A 22,113-nucleotide genomic window follows, 5' to 3' on the forward strand; every position below is an offset into this window, starting at 1 on the left:
TCCTGCTGTTTCCTCCATCTCTCTGTGCCTTTGTAGCTGCGCGGGGGGAGCGTGTTGATGGGGCTGCACAGGGGGGAAGACTCCACTCTCTCCCGTGTGGAGGAGGTGCTGGTGAATGATGGAGACTGGCATCATTTGCAGCTGGATATCAGCAGTCTGGGGGGAGCAGATAGCCTCCACAAAGCCGTGCTGTCTGTGGATCGAGGGCTCTACCTGGTGAGCTGAACTATCCTTGTTGCTGTAAACCGCCATTAATGAAAGTTCTTGTAGTTTTTCAGCCATAAAGTCTGTGTCATGCTCCTCCTCAGGCCAGTATGGAGGTGGATGGGAAGCTGCGAGACTCCAAGCTGAAGACTGTGAGCGTTGGAGGTTTGGCAAGGCCTGATGGGAAAATCCAGCATGGCTTCCGTGGCTGCATACAGGTCGGTCTCTCCTGTAGAGCCCACGCACATCAGCTTTAGTTATCAGGTCTAAAAGCAGATATCCAAAGCAGGGTTGCATCATAATTGCCAAATAATCATTGTCATGATTATTTGGTCAACATTGAGATTTAACATGAGTACTCACTTAAAAAAAGTGGAATTTCATAAACTTTATTTATAATTTAGCTGAAAAACACCTAAAAAATAAATGTAAACAATAGATAAATACTTTTTAAAAAACACATTATATATGATTATTATATTTATCTTTTTCTTCAACCAGATTTGAATTTGAATTATTTTTTCCATTTCAGAGATCACATATATATGTATATATAAAAAAAAATACAAACACACAACAATCTTTTTTAACTCACTTTTTATTCAACACATTCAGACACCAATACATACAATAGATAACAAGAGATAGGGGCATTAACAATTATTCTTGATTCAAAATAAACAAATAAATAAATAAATAAATAAAGAGATGGCTATAGTTCTGGCATTGTTCATGTTAATGGTGCCCATCTATCAGCAAACCTGCCCATTTTCAGCTGTAATCAGTGATTTTTTCCATGGTATAGACATTTTTCACCCTCTCTCTCCATTGTAATATTGTTAGGGAATTTGGCTTCAGCATAATTATCAATAAGAGAACAACAACTCATATAACTCTTTTTACTTTCTGAAATAAAAATCCCTCTCACCAACCAGTTTTTGAAAAAGGTTTCAACAACTTGAGCTAATGATGGAGTGCAGCTAGATGTCTATTTATACTATAGAACTCAAAATGTTTTTCTAACACGCCTAAAAACAGCAACCTTTATGTTTCCAGCACGTTCCAGCAGCGTTTCTCCGAATTGCAATTTGCACCATGACATCATTTTCACCTTTCACTTATTTTGAACGTGTATGCATCATCATGTTGTGTTTCCATGGATGTGTGAGTGAGTTTGTTTGTCTGCCTGCAGGGTCTGCGTGTAGGCGGGGCTCTGAGTCTGTCTCAGGCGAGGAAGGTGAACGTGGAGCCGGGCTGCAGCGTGCCCGACCCCTGCAGCTCCAGCCCCTGTCCTGTCAGCAGCTACTGCAGCGACGACTGGGACAGCTACTCCTGCACCTGCCTCGCCGGTCAGTCAGACAAAAAGACTTTAAAACCTTTCAGTCCTCATCAAATTATGTCTCTGATTGCTCAGTTAAATTGCTGATTATTCCATTAAACATATCAGAACAAATTCAAAATAATCCTCTTTAAGGCCGTTAATCATCCATGTAACCCAGACCCGTTCACCATGGTGTTAGGAGTGGCTAATCCAGATAGTGTAAAAAGTAGTTATGAAGCTAAGGATATCTCCCTTTCAACACTGTTAGCCAGAAAGTTAATTCTGCAGTCTTGGAAATCTGAAAGGGCTCCTACATTTGAAAATGTGGTTGAGAGAGCTGGGAAATGTATTACACGTAGAGAAAATCAGGTTCATCATATCTACTAAAGAGGATCAAAAACTCTGTCAAAAAAACAAAACATGTATTGTTCTGTGTAGCTCCACCAATTATCTCTAATTTGTATATATAGTTTGTATATATTTTTCTGTTATGAAAACAATAAAAATAAATACACAAAATAATCCTCTCTCCCCGCTTACCACAGGTTACTGACAATACAATTTAAGAGCACAGCGACATATTTTCCTTTCTTTTACAGGCTACTACGGTGCCAACTGTACTGACGTCTGCTCTTTAAACCCCTGCGAGCACGAGTCGACATGCAGCAGGAAGCAGAGCTCCTCTCGCGGTTACACCTGCGACTGTCCCAGCAGCTACTTCGGCCATTACTGCGAGAAAAAGTACGTTTTTATGTTTCAACTGTGTGTTGTTGTTTTGTTGTGTGTTTTAGTCAAATCTCTAATGCTGGCCTACAAAGTTGTCTCCGGTTCTGCACCCACCTACCTGAACGCCCTGATTCAGACATATGCTATCACGACCGTTGCGCTCTTCCAATGAACGGCGCCTGGCTCTGCCCCCCGTTGGTCCAAGGCAATCCAGACTCTTTGCACTTCTTGTTCCCCGCTGGTGGAACACACTACCAGTTCCAACCAGAGCAGGGGCGTCCCTCTCTACCTTTAAAAAACTCCTGAAGACCCAGCTCTTCAGAGAGCATCTTCTCTCCTAGACCACACGATAATTCTACTCCTTAAAGAATTGTCACTAGCACTTATTGATGCACTAATAGCTCTTATTGCAGTATACCTTGATGGTTTGCTTTTACTCTTCCTGTAAGTCGCTTTGGATAAAAGCGTCTAAATGACTTAATGTAAATGTAAATGTAGTACTCTGCAGGTAAACTGATGATGTGTTCATAACGACAATGTGCTCTGTGTCTTCAGGACCGACCTGCCGTGTCCCAGAGGCTGGTGGGGTCACAAGACCTGCGGTCCCTGTAACTGCCAGACAGACAAAGGCTTCGACTCCGACTGCAACAAGACGAGCGGAGAGTGTCGGTGCAAGGTGAGCGTGTGCCGACCTGCAGCTCTGAGTCATCTCAATCCATAAAACATGTTTAAATTATACTGTAGGCGTCACACCATAACTGTCCCAGTATTCTGTTTCTAGCAACTATACAGTACTGTGTTGTACTCAGAGAAAATTACGTTTTCTGTTTTCTTTCTATTGATTTTTAAAGAGACCATGAAAACAACAGAACAGATCAATATTAACTAAAATTACATACAGAAATGTATGTAAATGATACATTTTCAATTCTGGTCTCAAGGATAAAATGTGAATAATGACCAACAAATTAACTCTCATTGTTTCCGAGTGAATTCTCTCATATATGTCATACATAAATAATCTTCTGAAGATAACAACGTTGTTGTTTCCTGGATAGAAAATTCTGTTGAAATGCAAAGACAGAAACGGTACAGAATAACTGGGGATGGTTAAAAACAATCTATAAGGTTCATAAACTAAACTTAAACAAGAATAGAATAAAAAAAGACAATTTTACTGACCATAGTGATGAATGACAGTGTACATCAATCTTATATAAATACAATGTAAAAATCAGAACATAACATAACATATAACTTAACATATTTTTAAAACATTGTAAAATATGATAAATTATGATGTTGTGAGATATACATGGTCGCCCATAAAGTTGGAATAATTTTGTTTTCAGACACAATCCTCCTTTAATTGTTGTTTCATTTTTCATTGTGATATGTTTTGGAAGAGATTGATTAATAAAGTTAAGAGAAGATATTCACTTTATCTGTCAAGAATAAATCACATTGTCACAATTATTTCATGGAAAGAGGGAAAAAATATTTTATTCCAACTTTTTGGGCGACTGTGTATACCATCTGCAGTTTCTTTTACTTTCTTTGTTTTTTTAAATTTACCAATTATTTAGTTACTTATTTTATTATTATTAATTTGATGATAATTCAATGACAAAAGCTATGTTTTTTTTCTTTTTCTTTTACATTTTGCCTTTATTTGGAATCACATTTCAAAAAACATTACACAGTCATCACCATTATGATAACTGGCATTGTGATCCATATTTTCTGAAAGTTAAAATGAAAGTTACATAATATTAAACAAAAGAAGGGTGTTTCGGGGCGATGCACAATCTCCACTTCTCCTAGATTTCCTGAACATTGGCTTTCTGAAGCCTCAGAGAGAAAGTGATTGAAGCTTTGGTATTTTTTACAGACTCAGCCACGAAAAGGTCTTTTAGGTTTATTAACATAACTAATCCAGTCTGTGACACAAACACTGACTTGTGATCAGTGTGGTCGTATGAACTCTTTTCCACAGCACTGAAGGATATACAGTACAGGCCAAAAGTTTGGACACACCTTCTCATTCAATGCGTTTCCTTTATTTTCATGACTATTGACATTGTAGATTCATCAAAACTATTAATGAACACATATGGAATTATGTACTTAACAAAAAAGTGTGAAATAACTGAAAACATGTCTTATATTCTAGTAAGCAAAGGGTGGTTACTTTGAGGAATCTAAAATACAAGACATGTTTTCAGTTATTTCACACTTGTTTTGTTAAGTACATAATTCCATATGTGTTCATTCATAGTTTTGATGCCTTCAGTGAGAATCTACAATGTAAATAGTCATGAAAATAAAGAAAAACACATTGAATGAGAAGGTGTGTGTCCAAACTTTTGGCCTGTACTGTAAATATAATTAAAAATGGAATACTGACTATTTGGAGTAAAGTTCATCTTGTCACTGTCCAGCACACTTGCTCAGAGTCTGTGTGTGTGTACCAGCACTGGGACACACACACAGACTAACTAGAAAATTGTAGCTGGAGGACATAATTGTTGAGACAGTCATCCAGCTGTCAGGCAGCTGCAGCCTGTCTCAGCTCCCAGTCGGGGACGTGGTGATGTGTAAAAATGAAGGAGGCTGCTGCTGAAAAATTTATTTAAAAATGTTAATCAGCAACTTCCTCCTTCTCTCCTCAACCCTCGTTTTCAGGACAACCACTACCGCCCTGAGGACAGCGACACCTGCCTGCTGTGCGACTGCTACCCGGTCGGCTCCTTCTCCAGAGCGTGCGACCGGGAGAGCGGCCAGTGTCAGTGTAAGCCGGGCGTCATCGGGCGCCAGTGCGACCGCTGTGACAACCCGTTCGCCGAGGTCTCTCCCAACGGCTGCGAAGGTCAGAATACTGTCAAGTTAATTTATAATCCCTGCTTCATTATAGCGACAAATATATGAAAGAATGTTCCATTTTGGTCCTCATCATGGCTCTCCTCTCCCTCCTCGCAGTAATCTATGACAGCTGCCCTCAGGCCATCGAGGCTGGGATCTGGTGGCCCAGGACTAAGTTTGGTCTCCCCGCAGCGGTTCACTGTCCCAAGGGAACGCTCGGTATGATGGTTGTTCAGGCAGCTCGTCACATTACCATATAATAATGGCAATATATGAAACTTGCCTGAAGCCCTCTCTCAGCTGCAGTCTGTTCCTCACCTCTCATGTGATGACTCTCTCTCTCTCTCTCTCTCTCTCTCTCTCTCTCTTTCTCCTTCTCTCCCTCCCTTTCTCTCTCTCTCCCTCTGTCTCTCTCTCTCTCTCCCTGTCTCTCTCTCTCTCTCCCTCTCTCTCTCTCTCTCTTTCTCCTTCTCTCCCTCCCTCTCTCTCTCTCTCCCCCTCTGTCTCTCTCTCTCTCTCCCTCTCTCCCTGTCTCTCTCTCCCTCTCTCTCTCTCCCTGTCTCTCCCTCTCTTTCTCTCTCTCTCCCTCTCTCTTTCTCTCTCTTTTTCTCTCTCTTTCTCTCTTTCTCTCTCTCTCAGGCACAGCGATCCGCCACTGTGACGAGCACAAGGGCTGGCTGCCTCCCAATCTCTTCAACTGTACTTCTGTTACCTTCAGCAAGCTGAAAGCCCTGGTGTGTAGCTTCTCTCTCTGTCAGTTTTAAAATTAACCGTGCATGTCCCACAATAACATCCTCATTCAGCATTCAACTGTGTGGAGGCAGAAGATTATTTAAAGAGGTTCAGGGCTGTTTGAGTCAGTGTCTGCAACTGACTGGCACTAAAGGTACACCATTGATAATTATTTTATATATTCTTTTTTCCCCTAAGTTAGTTGGTAATACGTTATTTGTTTAAGAAAGTACACTGCAAAGACACTTCTGAGTGTCTTTGCAGAGTCATATCAGTTCAAAATTGGTGCACAATACACATAGAAATCAAAATTCTGCTTAAAAATGTAGTATATTGGCCGCCACATCGGTTATCTGTTTTGTTTTGTTTTTATCCCCTCTTAATTCGGTATTAGTTTAGGTCTCAAAAATACTATCAGTCAGGATCCAGTCTTCTTTTAAGGTTCTTCTGAAGTCATCATTTTTTTATAAAGCACATCCTGATTTTATCTGATTTTCACCCTTTTTTAACGTTTTTTCCTTTCATGTTTTTTATCATTCAGTTTGGTATTTAATTTAATTTTTCTCTTTGTTCTTTTTTTACATTTTTGTACATTTTGAAGATAATAATAATAATAATAAAACATTTTATTTATACAGCACTTTTCAGGGTACAGAAAGATGCTTTACAGATAAAACAGTTAAAAAAAAGAAAAAAGATAAAAAAAACCAAACAATTAAAATCAACAACAATGATCACACATTAGAAGCAGTTCATTTTTGTGCATGTAAAAGATCTGACAGTGTTTTATTTTATACTTTTGTTTAGATATTTCAGTCTCAGTATAAACATGTTTTACTACTGAAGCACCAGTTTGTCACAAAAGAAATTGTGTTTTCCTCTCCGTCCTCCAGTCTGAGAAGTTTTCCCGTAACGCCTCGCTCCTGGACTCCGGACACGTTCAGCAGACAGCCGCCATGTTGGCCAACGCCACCCTGCACACGGAGAGGTACTACGGCAGTGATGTGAAAGTGGCGTATCGGCTCACTCAGAGTCTGCTGCAGCACGAGAGCAACCAGCAGGGCTTCAACCTCACAGCCACACAGGACGTCCACTTCACTGAGGTGAACAACACACACACACACACACACACACACACACACACACTGGTAACACAGCAACGCAGCATGCAACTAAACAATAATTGGTGTAGGAACAGGAGGCCAGGCTTCGTTCACGCTGTGTCTGCTGGGAAAACATCACACTTAATTTCACTCTCCGCTCTGACATCCTGTCACACTGAACTCTCGCTGCTTCCTGACAGAATCTGGTCCGTGTGGGCAGCGCCATCCTGTCTCCAGACACGCAGACGCACTGGGAGCTGATCCAGCACTCGGAGGGCGGCACGGCGGCGCTGCTGCGACAGTACGAGGAATACGCAAACACGCTGGCACAGAACATGAGGAAGACGTACCTCAGCCCCTTCACCCTCGTCACACCACACATCGGTGAGCTGACGGACACTCAGATTTCTATTGAAGTGCAGGTTGAGATTTGTAATTCACATAAATTTGTATTGGCTGTTTCTAATTCTTCAAATTCTAAAGTTTTTTTATTTATTTAAATCATTAAAGTTATTAAAGCACAAATCTGGGCTCCTAAACAAATACAATTATACAAATAAATTAAGTAAAGTACAAATAAAATCCAACATGAATGCAGCAGAAATGGGGCAGCATATTTTCACAATAAAAATAGGAATTATAATTTTAAAAAATAGAATATTTTTTATCCTATTATGTTTCTTATATTACGGTAATTAAAATATTTGATCAAACTTCAAAGAAAATCCTATTATAACTAATTATCCTTGGAATCAGAGATCCAAAAAAGGAAAAATTTGTTATTAAATTTAATTAAATAATGTTTGTTATTAAATTAACCATTCAGCAAATTAAGCTTTGTCGGGCTCTTCCAACAGCGGGGAAACATTCTTTGATTAAATGTTTGCTCTTTATAATTGGCTCTCTATAATTAACAAAGCCCAAAATACCATCTTGTTTTCTGTAATTAGTGTTGTAGTCCAAAACTGAAAGATGCATTATATTTTATTATCAGAAGCCTAAACTATGTTTGGCATTATTTGAGGCTGATATTTTTTTTCTGGACTTCATTGACAAAATTTCAGGGCTTAAATTTTCTGGTAAAAGAAAGCATCCATCTCTAACAGCAGAGCTCTCTGCCTGTCTGTGTTTGTCTCCACAGTCATTTCTGTGGATCGTCTGAAAAAGATGAATTTTGCCGGAGCCAAACTCCCGCGGTACCAGTCCCTACGGGGCCCTCGCCCCGCGGACCTGGAGACAGCCGTCACGCTGCCAGACTCGGTCTTCCAACCACCTGTGGACATCAAGGGCCACCGACACCTGGACGTGTTCCCCGAGTCCTCTCTGAGGAACCGCTCAGCCAACAGGAAGAGACGCCACCCTGAGGACAGCCAGCAGGACGCAATTGCCAGCGTGATCATCTTCCACAGCCTGGCCGCGCTGCTGCCGGAGAACTACGACCCTGACAAGAGGAGTCTGAGGTAAGAACCATTCATAATGCTGCCACATCAAGTGACGGGAAAACAAGTATTTACATCTTTGTAAGGATTTTTTTTTTGCATTGATAATACAGAAACCGTGACATAGGGTCACAATAACAATGAAAATAATACATTTTATTTATATAGCACGTTATGTCAAGTCAAAGTTTATTTATAGAGCACATTTAAAAACAACCTCAGTTGACCAAAGTGCTGTACAGTTATTAAAATAGAATAAATCATACACAAATAGGTATAAATAAAAACAATGAAAACAGCAAAATACTAAAAACAGTGAAACAATAAAATAGTAATAAAAACTCAATCCAAAACAGAGTTAGAGATAAAAAGACAAATAAAAGGGTAAAAAAAAGTAAAAAGAAAGCCAAGGATTCTTGCCTAGCTGGGACTGAACGCCAAGGAAAATAAATAGGTTTTTGCACAAAAAGCAGTAAAATGGGCTTCAAAAAAAGAAGAAACACTGGCAATAAAGTACATAGAAGTACACAAACCAATAAAGCATGTTGGTATAAGAGTCAAAAAGTGTAAAAAATAATATTTGAAATAACTTAATATTAAACTACCAGGAGCCATTGTAAAACCAACAACAGTAAGAGCATAAAACCAATGTATTACGTCATGCAGCAAAGTTTGGATTTTATGGTGTGCCTCTTAACAAATCAGCCACGTCTTAAATTTGATGCACAGGATTTACAATCCTCCACAAGGTCTCAATGATATTGTTTTAAAAATCTTTGCATAGCCACTTTGGTCACATTAAATTCTGATGATGGAGGTTTCTTTCATTAAATATCTTTTATCCAAAATAAACTGTCTTGACAAGCTAAAAGTTGCATTATATTTTACACATTGCAGTGCTGAGCTTAAGTTTTTAGTCTTACAATAATTTTCATTTTCACTGCCTAGACTCTAGAGTAACCGAATTAAATCTGTTGATCCTGACTTCACGCCTTCAGTCATGTGATGTTTTTCGTTGATTTCAGGGTGCCGAAGCGTCCGGTCATCAACACGCCGGTCGTCAGCATCACGGTGCACGACAACGACGAGCTGCTGCAGCACACGCTGGACAAACCCATCACTGTGCAGTTCCGCCTGGTCACCACCGAGGAGCGCTCCAAACCCATCTGTGTCTTCTGGAACCACACCATACTGTAAGTGCAACAACACACACACACACACACACACACACACACACACGACTTTTTCATTAGTTTTAGTTTTTTGTAATGGGGTATTTGTTGGGTGGGAGATTAAAAGAGGTCATAGTAAATTTTTGCCTTTATTTCCTTTGTCTTATCCATCTTCATTATGTATGAAAAAAGTTGACAAAGATGAAAATGAAGGACATTTTCACTATAATTTTAGTTAGTTATAGTTAGTTTTGTAACCACACAATACAGTTTTAGTTACTTAATTAATTATCTTTTTTCAAACATAAACCTAATGTAACCTGAACCCTTAAAACAAAGTCTGAAATCTCAAAAAAATCCTTTAAAGAAGTGAGGACCGGCCGAAATGACCTCACTCTGTTGGTTAAAAACGTGTTCCAGTCCTCACTATGTAGGAAGTACAAGAACACACACACACACACACACACACACATAACACAGAGTTAATGTCTCACACCATCCTCTGCTCTTTGTGTTTTATGTCAGGGCTGGTAAAGGCGGCTGGTCAGCGAAGGGCTGCGAGGTGGTTTTCAGAAACAACACCCACATCAGCTGTCAGTGTTATCACATGACCAGCTTCGCCGTGCTCATGGATATCTCCAGGAGAGAGGTGAGTCCCACTTAAACCTTTGACTTGTCACACATGTCATATAACATATTAAACTTTCTGGACATATTTAAATTTTTATGCAAATGTTTAATTTCTCTACAAATGTTTATTATTCCTCTGCACATATTTAAATTCATCTGCACATGCCTAATTTATCTGCACATTATTTAATTTCCAGCAAATGTTTAATTTCCCTGGACTTATTTTAGGTTAAATTATGGCTACTGTCTCATAGGTTAAGTTCAATTTTAATGTATTTAGTGTATGTTCAATGTATGTATGTTTGCATGCTGCTACTTAATGCTTCAATTTCATGGGATAAATAAAATCTGTCTGTCTGTCATTACTCTATCATCAAACTCAAACTTTTCTCTCTTAATCGTGGTGTTTCCATCAGAATGGAGAGATCCTGCCGATCAAAATCCTGACTTGGAGTACAGTGGGCGTGACGCTAGGCTTCCTCTTCCTCACCGCCATCTTCCTCCTCTGTCTGAGAGCCATGCAGTGCAACAAGACAAGTATAATCAACAACGGAGGCGTCGCTCTCTTCCTCGCTGAGCTCATCTTCATCCTGGGCATCAACCAGGCAGACAACCCGGTACTCACTTCTGTTTTCCATCTATTTGACTTAATTTATAAGTTTTCCTTTCATGGTTCATGTTTTAACCACCCGTCTGTTTCTTCTTCTTCTTCTTCTCTCTGCAGTTTCTGTGCACAGTCATCGCCATTCTGCTGCACTTCTTCTACCTCTGCACGTTCTCCTGGCTCTTCCTGGAGGGGCTGCACGTCTACCGTATGATCAGCGAAGTGCGAGACATCAACTATGGACCCATGAGATTCTACTACCTGATTGGCTGGGGAGTGCCGGCCTTCATCACAGGTCAGAACCCTGATAATATCACAGACATGTAGCTGCTGTACAGAGGAGATGGAAACTTTTCCTCAATCAGTTTTGGTCTTTTAGAATCTTAAAGCTCTTAAAACAGCAGGCCACATCTTGATTCTAACCAGTTAGAAAAATCTATTCAAAGACAAAACATTTTATTGAAATCTGGAGAAAATTAGGTCCATTTTCTTTCTAAAAACTATTTTAAAATGTATTTTATTTACTCAAAGTAGTTTGCAAAAGTATGACAATGTAGTTGCAGAAATTAGACAAAAAGACAAAAAAAAGGGAAAAAGCAAGGAAAATAAAACATAAAAGATAAAAAATCAAAACAAAAGGTGAGTAAAAAATAAAAATAGATGTGTTCATGATATTAGGGTTGAATTATGACACAATGTTACCATTTACTTCCCTATTTTATGACATTACTTCTAAGGGTTTGGTGCCATTTTTAAGTAATAACTCATGATTCATGCTGTCCTTGATGACGCCTGTGTTTGTGTGTCATTTGTCTTCTGGGTTGAATTTTTTGCCCACATAGTCTGCAAATGTTTTTTTTATTATCAATGAGCTGATATCATCTGGCTGCATCATGGAAACAGTGATCAATCATTATCAAACATCCACTGTTCTGATGTCTAAGTGAAGATTACAGTTACATCTCCCAGTTAAACTTAATTAATCAATCAAACTTAATTTAGGCAGTAATAAAAAGTCCAAATCAGAGCTAAATTGTATTTTGTCTGCAAAAGAATGCTGATTAATGCCTTCCGACGACCTCAGATGAACCACTTCATCAGGGCAGAAAATGTTTAACACACTTATTAGGGTTTTTCCACCGGAGTCGGTTCTCGGCCGCTGCCGGGCCAGTGCCCAATTGCGAACGGTTGTTTGGTTTTCCACCGCCAAAGAGCCGCCGGCTCCCGGCTCCCGGCCAGGAAAACGGGTTCCACAGTGGCACCAACTCTTGCTGGTCTTGAACCGTGAACCCCTACGTCAGGGGCTGGGGGCGGGGCTATCTGACCAACAAGACCAACTTGGTGACGTTGAAAGAGACCACTAACATTAGCGGCCGATCGATAGCGGGCTAACAAGACCAAGACCAACTTGGTGCCATTAAGAGAGACCAATGAAAATGTGTATCATTCATTCATTTGATTTGTTTAACTGCAATGTGATTGATTCGGGCTAGTGCCAGCGGGCTATCAGGCCAGCTCTAGCCAACTAGCGTTAGCTTACAACAAAGTCCAACATTAACATCTTATGTTCAGTGTTCATAAGAATGTATTTGGTGTCCACAGTGATTAAAATGAGCAGCACAGATGTGTTGTAGAGAGATGTAGTCTGCCCTTGTTATTATACTTGCTGAGAAGGCGGAGACATATTCAGACGTTAGCAGTGACGCAATGACGTGGCTCTAGAGCCTGTGGGAAAGCAAACAGGTTCAGAGATGGTTCACAAGTTGAACTAACTGCGAACCACACGAGCACTGGCCGGGCTCTGGCCAGGTATCCAAAAAACCCTATTAAAAACATCCTGTAAATAATTCAAATGTGACTCAGCAGTTGCTGTCTGGTGTCTGATGTCTCTGTCTCTCCTGGTTTGTCTGCAGGTCTGGCAGTAGGACTGGACCCTGAAGGCTACGGGAACCCAGACTTCTGTTGGCTGTCCATGTACGACACTCTCATCTGGAGTTTTGCCGGACCCATCGCCATGGTGGTGTCGGTGAGTCCCTGCAGGTCGACACTGTTGTAGAAATTATTCATGCACATTAAAGCAGCAGGGTGCATCTCTGTTGTTTTGCACTAGAGTTTCTAAAGGCTCACAGGTACTGTTACAATACAAGATATAAACACAAAACACTAGAAAATAAAGCCTTGTTTTAAACTCTCAACGTCAGAGCGACACTAATACCATTTATTCTGACATAAAATGTTTGATGTGTTGTAAGTAGTGATGCAGTTTGACATTGTGTCCACAGATGAACGTCTTCCTGTACATCCTGTCGTCCAAAGCGTCCTGCTCGATGAGACACCACAGCATGGAGAAGAAAGAGCCTCGTGTGTGAGTGTCCCAACTTTTTAATTCAATATAAACATGGTTTAAGTGCTCAGAGTCATTTTGATGAAGTACTTTTAATTTAGCCTTTGTCTGGTGGTGGGAAAGTCCCAGCCTTAAACTTTTTAAAACTCGACCAACAACGATCAATAATGGCACCAGATCAAGCCTTCCCTTTGATCCACTCTGAAGATAGCTCAGTAATCTGCTGGTATGACTGGATCCCATTAAAAAACCAGGGTTGATATTGATCATTTGCTTGTCAGTCGAATTTGATTAGTTATTTTGATAATCAAATAATCATTTTCCATTCCAGCTTCCAGCTTCTCCAGAGGCAGGATTTGCTGCGAGAGAAAAAATACAATAAAGTATATGAAAAAATACATAGAAATGCTATGTTAAAACAATGCAAAGTAAAAACACTATATAATAATATAAAATTTAGATGATGGTATCTTGTGCACAAAGTTGTTATTAATATTATAATCATTTTAATAAATCTTTTTTAAATAAGGACCATGCATAAAAAACATTATTCTCAAAATAAGAAGAGATGATTTATGAAAGATTTAGCTTTCTGAAAATTTCACCAGACACTAAAAATATTCATTTACATGCAAAATCACACTAACAACTAATTATTAGGGTAAATATGCACACCTCAACATATACAGAGCAGCACATTCATCCAGTACAACTAGAAAATGACAGTAACACATCTTATGTTTCCCCTTTTTGTACATTTCACAGTGACTCCATGGTCTTGTTTACAATCTTAATAGTGATTCAGATTCGGGACTTTTGTTGCTTAACGGTTTTGTCCATGATCACAGCTCTTCACTGAACAATGTGCTGCTCTGTGTGATTTCACTCCTGATGCTGGCTCCTGATGCTTATCACCAGCCTCCATCTTCAGGTCACTGAAGGCGTAGAAATCGTCCTGACAGCAGCTGCTCACTAACTTTTCATGTGATTCTGCAGCTCGGGCCTGAAGACCGCAGGTGGCGTTCTCCTCCTGGTTTCGGTCACGTGTTTTCTGGCGCTCCTCTCCGTCAACAGCGACATGATCATCTTCCACTACCTGTTCGCCGGCTTCAACTGTGTGCAGGTGAGCCCTCCGTCTTTCCCCGAAGCTGTGTGAACTGTTGATTTATTTTTGTTTTCTTCCTGACCTTCTTTCTTCTGTCGTCCGACCACAGGGTCCCTTTGTTTTCTTCTTCCGCATCGTCTTCAATAAGGAAGCGAGGAATGCCATGAAATACTGCTGCAGCCGCAAGCGTCCGGATCATATGATCAAATCCAAGACCTCTGTGAGTCCCTCGCCACTAACGCTGAGAAAATACAGCATTTACACACTCTCTGGGACGTAGAGCGTAAAGATTGTTATATTGTTGTAGCATCTGTTCTCAAAAACATGAAATACCAAGAGTCAAGAGTATGGAAATGTGTCTGTTGATATTCTGTATTTTTGTTATTGTCTGTTAAAAAAGCCCAGTGAATTGTCCCATTAACAAGTTCTGCTGGTGTTGCCTGAAATATCTTATTCCCTTTGTGCCTCAGAGCTTCACTGTTCAGAAACTATAAAAAGTACACGGCTGAGTCACTGTTGCACTCGGTGACTGTCGGAAATACTCAGTAATGCATAAATCTGCTGGTTGAAACAGATTTATACTGTTGATTTTATGTAAAATCTATTATTGTTTGAGACACATTAGCTTAAAGTTTAAAAAATCCATCTGTTTTAGGGAATTACTGAGCCTTTAAAGAAACATAAAAACCTTTTATATTTTGGTCCTGTTTTTAAAGTTTTTCATCTTTACAAGAAATCAATGAGCTCGGGGCTGATATGGAAGCAAAGAAAGGCCATAATAGTTAGAATTTTATGAGAAAATAAATATCTAATTGTGAAATTTAATAATCATTGAATATTAATGTTGAGCTATGAACACTAAATGTATGGTTTTTAAATACTCTATTAAAAGCTTCCATCTAAACTGCACAACAACACAGAAAAAAAACATATTTCCTGGTAAGTCTTGTCATTCTGAAAGCATTCATCTTTCTTGTCGTCTCTTTATTTTCAGGGTTACAAATGCAACACAAACTACATGGACGGCCGGTTGTACCACCTTCCCTTCGGCGACTCCAGCGTGTCTCTGAATGGCACCATGCAGAGCGGCAAGAGCCAGCAGAGCTACGTGCCGTTTGTCCTCAGGTAGTAAAAAGTCCTTTAAAAAGCTGCTGCCGCTGCTGCTGCTGAGGACAGATTGACAGGAGCAGCTGTAAACTGATGTCTTGTGTGTTTTCAGGGACGATGGGTTGAGCAACAGTCAGGCGCACATCGCTCTGAACGACCACGCATCGCTCTTCCATGAAAATAAAGAGCACCTGGACGGTATGTTTCTCTGTCGTCATCGCTCATTTACTGTAACTGCAGCGATCTGTACAACTTTATCAGCCTGTATCGTCTCTGTGTGCAGATCGCGACAGCGACTCGGACAGCGACCTGTCTCTAGAGGACGACCAGAGCGGCTCCTACGCCTCCACACACTCGTCTGACAGCGAGGACGAGGAAGGTCCACTCCCCCCAGATGAATGCTGGGAAAACCTGGCCACAAAGAGACCACAGCCTCACGGTACTGACGATTTGTGCCTCTCTTGTATCATCAACACTTTATTTATAAAATCATCAAAGACTGTTTCAACCATCTGTAGAAAAACTAGGCAAGGCAAGTTTATTTGTATAGCACAATTCAACACAGGGTAATTGAAAGTGCTTTACATACACATTAAAACAGCAAAAACAGTCAATTAAAACAGGGAAATAGAAATAAAAATATAAATAAGATAAAATAAGATACAGCAGGATAAGAAAATAGATAAAATAATAAAAAGCACAAGTCAAACATTTTGTAGTTAAAAAGTAAGGGCAGTAGAGTAGAGCAGATAAGTGTTAAAGTTAAGAGTACGCTGCAGTAAACAATAGTGTTTTTAGTCCTGATTTAAAGGAGCTGACCTCAGATCTACAGGTAGTTTGTTCCACAGGTGAGGAGCAGAATAACTGAAAGCTGCCTCACCCCGCTTAGTTCTTGTTTTTGGGACACGCAACAAGCCAGTTCCAGGTGACCTAAGGGGTCTGGATGCTTCGTAGAGAGGGAGCAGATCAAGCATGTAATTTGGTCCGAGACCATTCAGTGATTTGTAGACCAGCAGTAAGATTTTAAAATCTATCCTCTTGACTCACAGGAAGCCAGTGTAGTGATTTAAGGACCGGTGTAATATGGTCCAGTTTCCTGGTGTTTGTGAGGACTCTGGTGGGAATCCCCAGAGGCGTGTGATTTTATCCCGAAACTTCGAATCAGGACACGATATTATTGTGATTTAACTGTTTAACTGCATTTTGTGTCCACAAAATGAAATTCAATCAAGAATTGAAAATAAGAGAACATTCTCAGTCTATTAATCTCAATTCAGTCTTTTTATTTCTCCACAATGAGAGTCAAACACACAGACTGACCAACAAAGTATTCAGTCAAACTGAACTGAACTGATGTCAAACATGTATGGACGACTACAACTGCAGCATTTTCTCAAACTTTCCTCCCCTAACTTTAAGCTTCACAGCTCAGATTTTTTTTAAAGAATGAAACATAAAAAAAGTCTTTGCAGAGTTATCTTCCTGACACAATATCCTGACTATGGATTCCATAGATCTTCTAGTTTCATATGATACCAGTATCTCTAGTATATTCTGAAAAATGAGCCCGCTACAGCCTCTGAAAAAACCCATTGAAAATACTGCTAAATATCGATACTTGGCAGTCTGCCCAACATATCATATTGCCATGCAAAATATTGCGATACTATGCTGTATCGATTTTTTCCCACACCACATACAACATACATTTTAAATGTTATTGTTGGTTATAATTGTATGCATTGATGTTTGTTTGAGAGCTTCACACTTCCTTTTTCATCTTTATGATGTCATCCTGCACGATCAACACATTGCAACACTGCAGCATTGCACTCAAGGATTTTTTTAATTATTTGAAAGAGAATATAAAAAGAAAACTGCACTTCTTTTTTCCTTTTTTCCCTTTTTTCTACTGTGTTCGGTTCAATCAATAATTACCTTGATTTTTTGATTTACCTGCATTGTATTAGTGTACAGAAAGCAGTAGAAAGGCTGATCTGATTCATTTGTTAATCGTGTTTCTGTTTGTTTTTCAGACAACAGTAAGATGTACTGGCCTGATTTCACAGGGAGTGATGGCGAGCTCACAGGTCCAGACAGAATGAAGCCAGAAACTCCAACCAATCCAGAGCCGAGTGTTATCCGTGACGCCCGGATGTTTACAGACGGCCGGACGCAGGACGCCATGACGATGCTGCTGCCCAGTCTGCCCAACATCTACGCCCACCCACACAAAGGTGAAGTACAGCTCAATGCAAACACCAATTATGTGCTACTTTTTTTTCACGTATTGTGGAGAAAATGTCATGTGGTCTGGTTTCTAGTGTCATTCAACCTTTCTGAGAAATGTTAAATTAATTCCATATCATTTTAACTTTATCCCTGCATATATTTGTTTTCATCACATGTTGTTTTTATCCTCTGCAGGGATCCTAAAGAAGAAGCAGCTCTCTCCTATTGTAGAGAGGAATGGGCTCAGCCGCATCCACAATGAACTTTGTGAAAACGCGCCCGGCACAGCGTCCCCACAGGGATCTTCATCCAGTGACAGTCGAGCCGGCCCGGCTAAACCCCGCCTGCCTGATCAGCTAAACGGTGTCGCCATGAGCATCAAGGCGGGGACGGTGGACGGTGACTCGTCAGGATCAGAGTGAGTATTAACATCAACACCTTTATAGTCAGAGAATAATGAATACTGCCAAGTGTTTTTTTCTACCTGTGAACGTGTCCGGTGTTGTCACGGAAGTCATTCAGTGTTTCGTTCAACTGTCTGCGTCTAACTACGATCTGTGCCGTCTTCCTCAGTGGTTGTTGTGTGTACATTGCTTGTAGTCTGTCTCATTTCCACATAATTATCTTTAATGTTTAACCAAGTGAAGACAGCACCATCCTGCTGAGCGACGTGTAAAAAAGCTCCTAAACAGATTTAATGACACCATTAAGTAGACACCACGAACACCTATTTCAAGAACAAAGCATGTAGGACCGATTACTGCAACAGTATCCATCCATCTGAATCAGATCTCCTTTATAGTCACTGCTCATTTAGCATGTAGAGCTTTTCATTCTTGGCTTTCTTGCAGGCATGCAGCTCCAGCTTTTATCATAAAGGCTGTTGAAAGCTTAATCTAATGCAGTAGTTCTCAACCTTTTTGAGTCGCGACCCCCAATTTAACATGCATGTTGTCCGCGACCCCTGCTCACTGAACAGAATCTCACACGCACAGTTCAGATCACCAAAAAAGAAACAAAATGACCACAAAAAGACACAAAATGACAAAAAAAAGACACAAAATGACAAAAAAAAGACAGAAATGACCAAAAAAGACACAAATTGACCAAAAAAGACACAAAATGATCAAAAAAAAGAAACAAAATGACCAAAAAAAGAATGCACACGAATACTTTAACACAGTGGAGACAGAGCTGACTTCCAAATTGATTTGGCGACCCCCAGAAATCATCTCGCGACCCCAACTGGAGTCCCGACTCCAAGGTTGAGAATAGCTGATCTAATGTATACTAATCTAATGTCCTTGTTCAGAGTAAAAATAAAGAACTAATTGGCATTGAACAAGTGTGGTGGACTTTAAAACCGCAGTGCAGAACTTTTGTCTCCCCCCTCTGGCTGTGAGAGTCATTACACAAACACTGTCGATGTTTGCCGAGGACGTGAGCCTGCAGGTGACCTCGCAGCATCTCCCCCCGACCCTGGGAGGCTCTCTTCAAGTCCTCCCATGCAAATCATTTACAACAGGCACTGCACTAGTATTTTATAAATGCCAACCTGTCTGAGTGTAGCCATGCAGAGTAGTGGCTGGAATGTAGCACACTTTCATTGATCTGCAAGAATCCCACACTAAAATTTAAGCTGCAGTTGCATGTCCAATATAAAGAAAATTATGGCATATCAATAACTCACTGCATGTTATCTTAAATTCTTGAAGAAAACTTTGATTTACCTCCACAGTGAACAAAGAATCTGCAAAGAAAGTAAATCATTGAAGAACTGAAAGAAAAGGGGCCCACATTTAATAATAGCAGTATGCAGTACAATCCAAGTCTCATCTATCTAGTCGCATGCTCACTACTTCTTAAACATGTATTTTCTCTAAAAGCTTACTATTTACAACACTTTCGCCACTGCCATCTCAGCCTTCTGTAGATCAGTGGTGGAAGTATTCAGATCCCTTACTTAAGTAAAACTACTAAAACCACACTGTAAAATGACTCCACTACAAGTAAAAGTACTGCATTCACAAGTTACTCAAGTAAAAGTACAAAAGTATCAGCATCAAAATGTACTTAAAGTATCGAAAGTAAAAGTACTCGATATTCAGAATGGACCCATTCAGATTGTTTTATATATTACAAATATATTATTAGAATGTTTATATTGATGGAATTATGTAAGCAGTGTTTTCATTTTGTAAAGATTCAGCTCATTTAACTACTTAATATACTGTTATGAGGATTCTTTTTTTTTTTTTTTTTTTTTTTTAAAAAAAGCTCAGTAAATTTTAACTGAACATGTTTTTTATGTTAAATCTTGACCTGAGAAGTAACTAAATCTATCAGCTAAATGTAGTGGAGTAAAAAGTATAAATAAGACTTGGATTGTACTGTATGAGTTGTGTGTGAGCTTCAAACGGATTTGGTGATTTAAAAAATGTTTTAAATGTACTTCAGTTCGTTGAGGATTTACTGCATTTTCATCAGTTTTCAGATTTTTTTGTTTTCAGTTTTCCAAGAATTCAAGTTAATGAATGCACAGGTAATTTATATTCAAATGCTAATTTTACGGGTGGAGTCTTCCTTTAAATCTTAGCTGCTGTGTGACACAGTGCAGATGAGCGGTGAGTATAAAGTACAGACAGACTGTCTGCCTCTAACAGCCCACATCTGGTTAAGACAACATGAACATGTTTATTAATGAGCCTCTTAAAGGCAAATATATCAAAGGTCAAATAATATCAAAAATGCTAAATTCTTGAAATCCAGCAGGTCTTATTAACGGTAAAAATATATATATAAATTGTAGTTTACTAATCAACCTTCTTTGCTCCTTCTCTCTTTCCAAAAACCATAGATTTTTATTCTTTAATTTTATCCCATGAAGCTCTGATCCTCATTCAAAACAATCAGGATCACTGTCTTCAGATTGGTGCATCATTTTAGCATCTGTCACCCCTCACAGTGTGTGTGTGTATCTGTATGTGTGTCTGTTTTGGAAGCGTTTCATTGACTCACATGTTTATTTTTTTATTTTTTGTGTTCTTTCTCGTGTTGTGCTGCATTCGTCTCCTCTCCATCCATCCTGAATCCACCCGCCACCATCACCTCCTCCTCCTCCATGCACCACCCTGTTTTCCCAGCAGCCACTGCAACACCTCCATGTGACCGCGCTGACGGAGGGGTGTGTCTTTGCAGGTCATAGAGCCTCCTTCCTCAACACTGACTGCAAACAGGAAGCACCGGACTTCTCCTTAAAAAAAAAAAGAAAATGTGGAAAAAGAAGGATTCCCCCTCGTCATCATGATCCACTGAAGGAGTGTGTGTGTTGTACTGTATGTGTGCGCGTGTGTGTGAGTTCATACATGTGTGCCAAACCTCAGGAGTCACTGCACTGGCCCAGGCTCTCGCACACTGACACAACGAGTCTCACTCTCCCTTTAAAGAAATCATTTTGTTTACATACTTGAAGCAATGCACTTTTTTTTTTATTATTTACTGTCCAGATTTTTTGGCGGTCAATTTTTTTTTTTTTCTTTGTTCCAGGATATATATTTTGTTTTGAAGACTGTGGAACAATAAAGAAGTCATGTTTTTCTTTTGGGTGGGTCATTTAGTCGTAGACTTGCAAACATTCAGGGAAACTCATTTTTCTTGCATTAACTACTTTGTGTCGACTTCCTGGTTTGCCTGTTTCTGTTGGTGTTTGTGCCAGTCTGAGTGTGTTGGAGGAGTTCAGACTCCAGAGTTGATGAGTTACTTTACACGCCTGAAATGTCCAAGAGGCACTGAGCGGTCGAGCGCAGGCTCTTTGTGGATTTCTGAACTTGAAAACGAGGAAGGAATCGCTGCCCGTTAGTGGACGCTCCGTATAAGCTATTTCTCATTACTGAAAGATGTTTCCGGAGGCAGCAGATGTTCACGGCTGCACAGACTGACAGCCCTCAGAGGACACAAACCTGCATGTGCAGAGCTAAAAAAAAAAAAGGACTCAAAGGACTTTTGATACATCTTTTTTTTTGTAAATCACTGAGAGCACATTTTTTACGGACATTAAAATCGCTCTTGTTTTCATTGTTCTTTCTGGAGGGATTCATTCGAGTTCAGTGACTAAACAGCTGTATTTTATAGATTAGCGACGCAGCTTTTGTCATTTGTAAAATAATGCAGATTGTGCTGTAATACTATTTGAGCTGTAATCCATTTTTACTGTACAGAGTGGCTTGTAAATGAATCGAGGACATATCTTTAAATGTAAGTAAATATGGAAAAAGTCCTCCATGCGCTCAGAAACCGTTTTTTAGGAATCACTCTTGATTCTTTGGGAGGAAACATCTTTTATCTTAGTTACTACTTTCAGTCAAATTGATGTGATAATTGTTGATGCCATTTTACCAACCATATGAATTTAATGTAAAGATTTCATGCCATAAGAAACACTACCAGGTCAATCATATCGCCTCTGGTATCCTACAGAGAAATGTCTTTACTCTGCCACTTCCTGTTTTTACTGATTAAACTGTTTTCTACCA

The 22,113-nt window shown here is 39.7% G+C and overlaps 1 protein-coding gene across 4 annotated transcripts in view; it reads left to right on the forward strand.

Moving 5' to 3' along the window:
* celsr2 (cadherin, EGF LAG seven-pass G-type receptor 2) overlaps window positions 1-22,113 on the forward strand; it is an 84,801-nt gene extending 62,688 nt beyond the window's left edge. The window contains exons 10-34 of one of the 4 annotated variants that reach the window (XM_059329360.1): window positions 37-216; window positions 309-422; window positions 1,397-1,553; window positions 2,125-2,266; window positions 2,807-2,927; window positions 4,937-5,120; window positions 5,231-5,332; window positions 5,753-5,847; window positions 6,739-6,948; window positions 7,149-7,332; window positions 8,090-8,408; window positions 9,413-9,580; window positions 10,085-10,208; window positions 10,606-10,806; window positions 10,914-11,088; window positions 12,707-12,819; window positions 13,076-13,158; window positions 14,134-14,260; window positions 14,352-14,462; window positions 15,237-15,367; window positions 15,462-15,547; window positions 15,633-15,788; window positions 17,386-17,586; window positions 17,777-17,999; window positions 20,725-22,113. In XM_059329360.1, the coding sequence (XP_059185343.1) occupies window positions 37-216; window positions 309-422; window positions 1,397-1,553; window positions 2,125-2,266; window positions 2,807-2,927; window positions 4,937-5,120; window positions 5,231-5,332; window positions 5,753-5,847; window positions 6,739-6,948; window positions 7,149-7,332; window positions 8,090-8,408; window positions 9,413-9,580; window positions 10,085-10,208; window positions 10,606-10,806; window positions 10,914-11,088; window positions 12,707-12,819; window positions 13,076-13,158; window positions 14,134-14,260; window positions 14,352-14,462; window positions 15,237-15,367; window positions 15,462-15,547; window positions 15,633-15,788; window positions 17,386-17,586; window positions 17,777-17,999; window positions 20,725-20,749 (3,732 nt within the window). In that variant the 3' untranslated portion in view covers window positions 20,750-22,113. Of the gene's footprint in view, window positions 1-36; window positions 217-308; window positions 423-1,396; window positions 1,554-2,124; window positions 2,267-2,806; window positions 2,928-4,936; window positions 5,121-5,230; window positions 5,333-5,752; window positions 5,848-6,738; window positions 6,949-7,148; window positions 7,333-8,089; window positions 8,409-9,412; window positions 9,581-10,084; window positions 10,209-10,605; window positions 10,807-10,913; window positions 11,089-12,706; window positions 12,820-13,075; window positions 13,159-14,133; window positions 14,261-14,351; window positions 14,463-15,236; window positions 15,368-15,461; window positions 15,548-15,632; window positions 15,789-17,385; window positions 17,587-17,776; window positions 18,000-20,438; window positions 20,496-20,724 lie in introns of those variants that run through there. The other 3 variants (XM_059329361.1, XM_059329362.1, XM_059329359.1) reach the window with 3 other exon arrangements.

Source organism: Centropristis striata, chromosome 3 (assembly GCF_030273125.1).
Source record: "Centropristis striata isolate RG_2023a ecotype Rhode Island chromosome 3, C.striata_1.0, whole genome shotgun sequence".
Classification (NCBI taxonomy): domain Eukaryota; kingdom Metazoa; phylum Chordata; class Actinopteri; order Perciformes; family Serranidae; genus Centropristis; species Centropristis striata.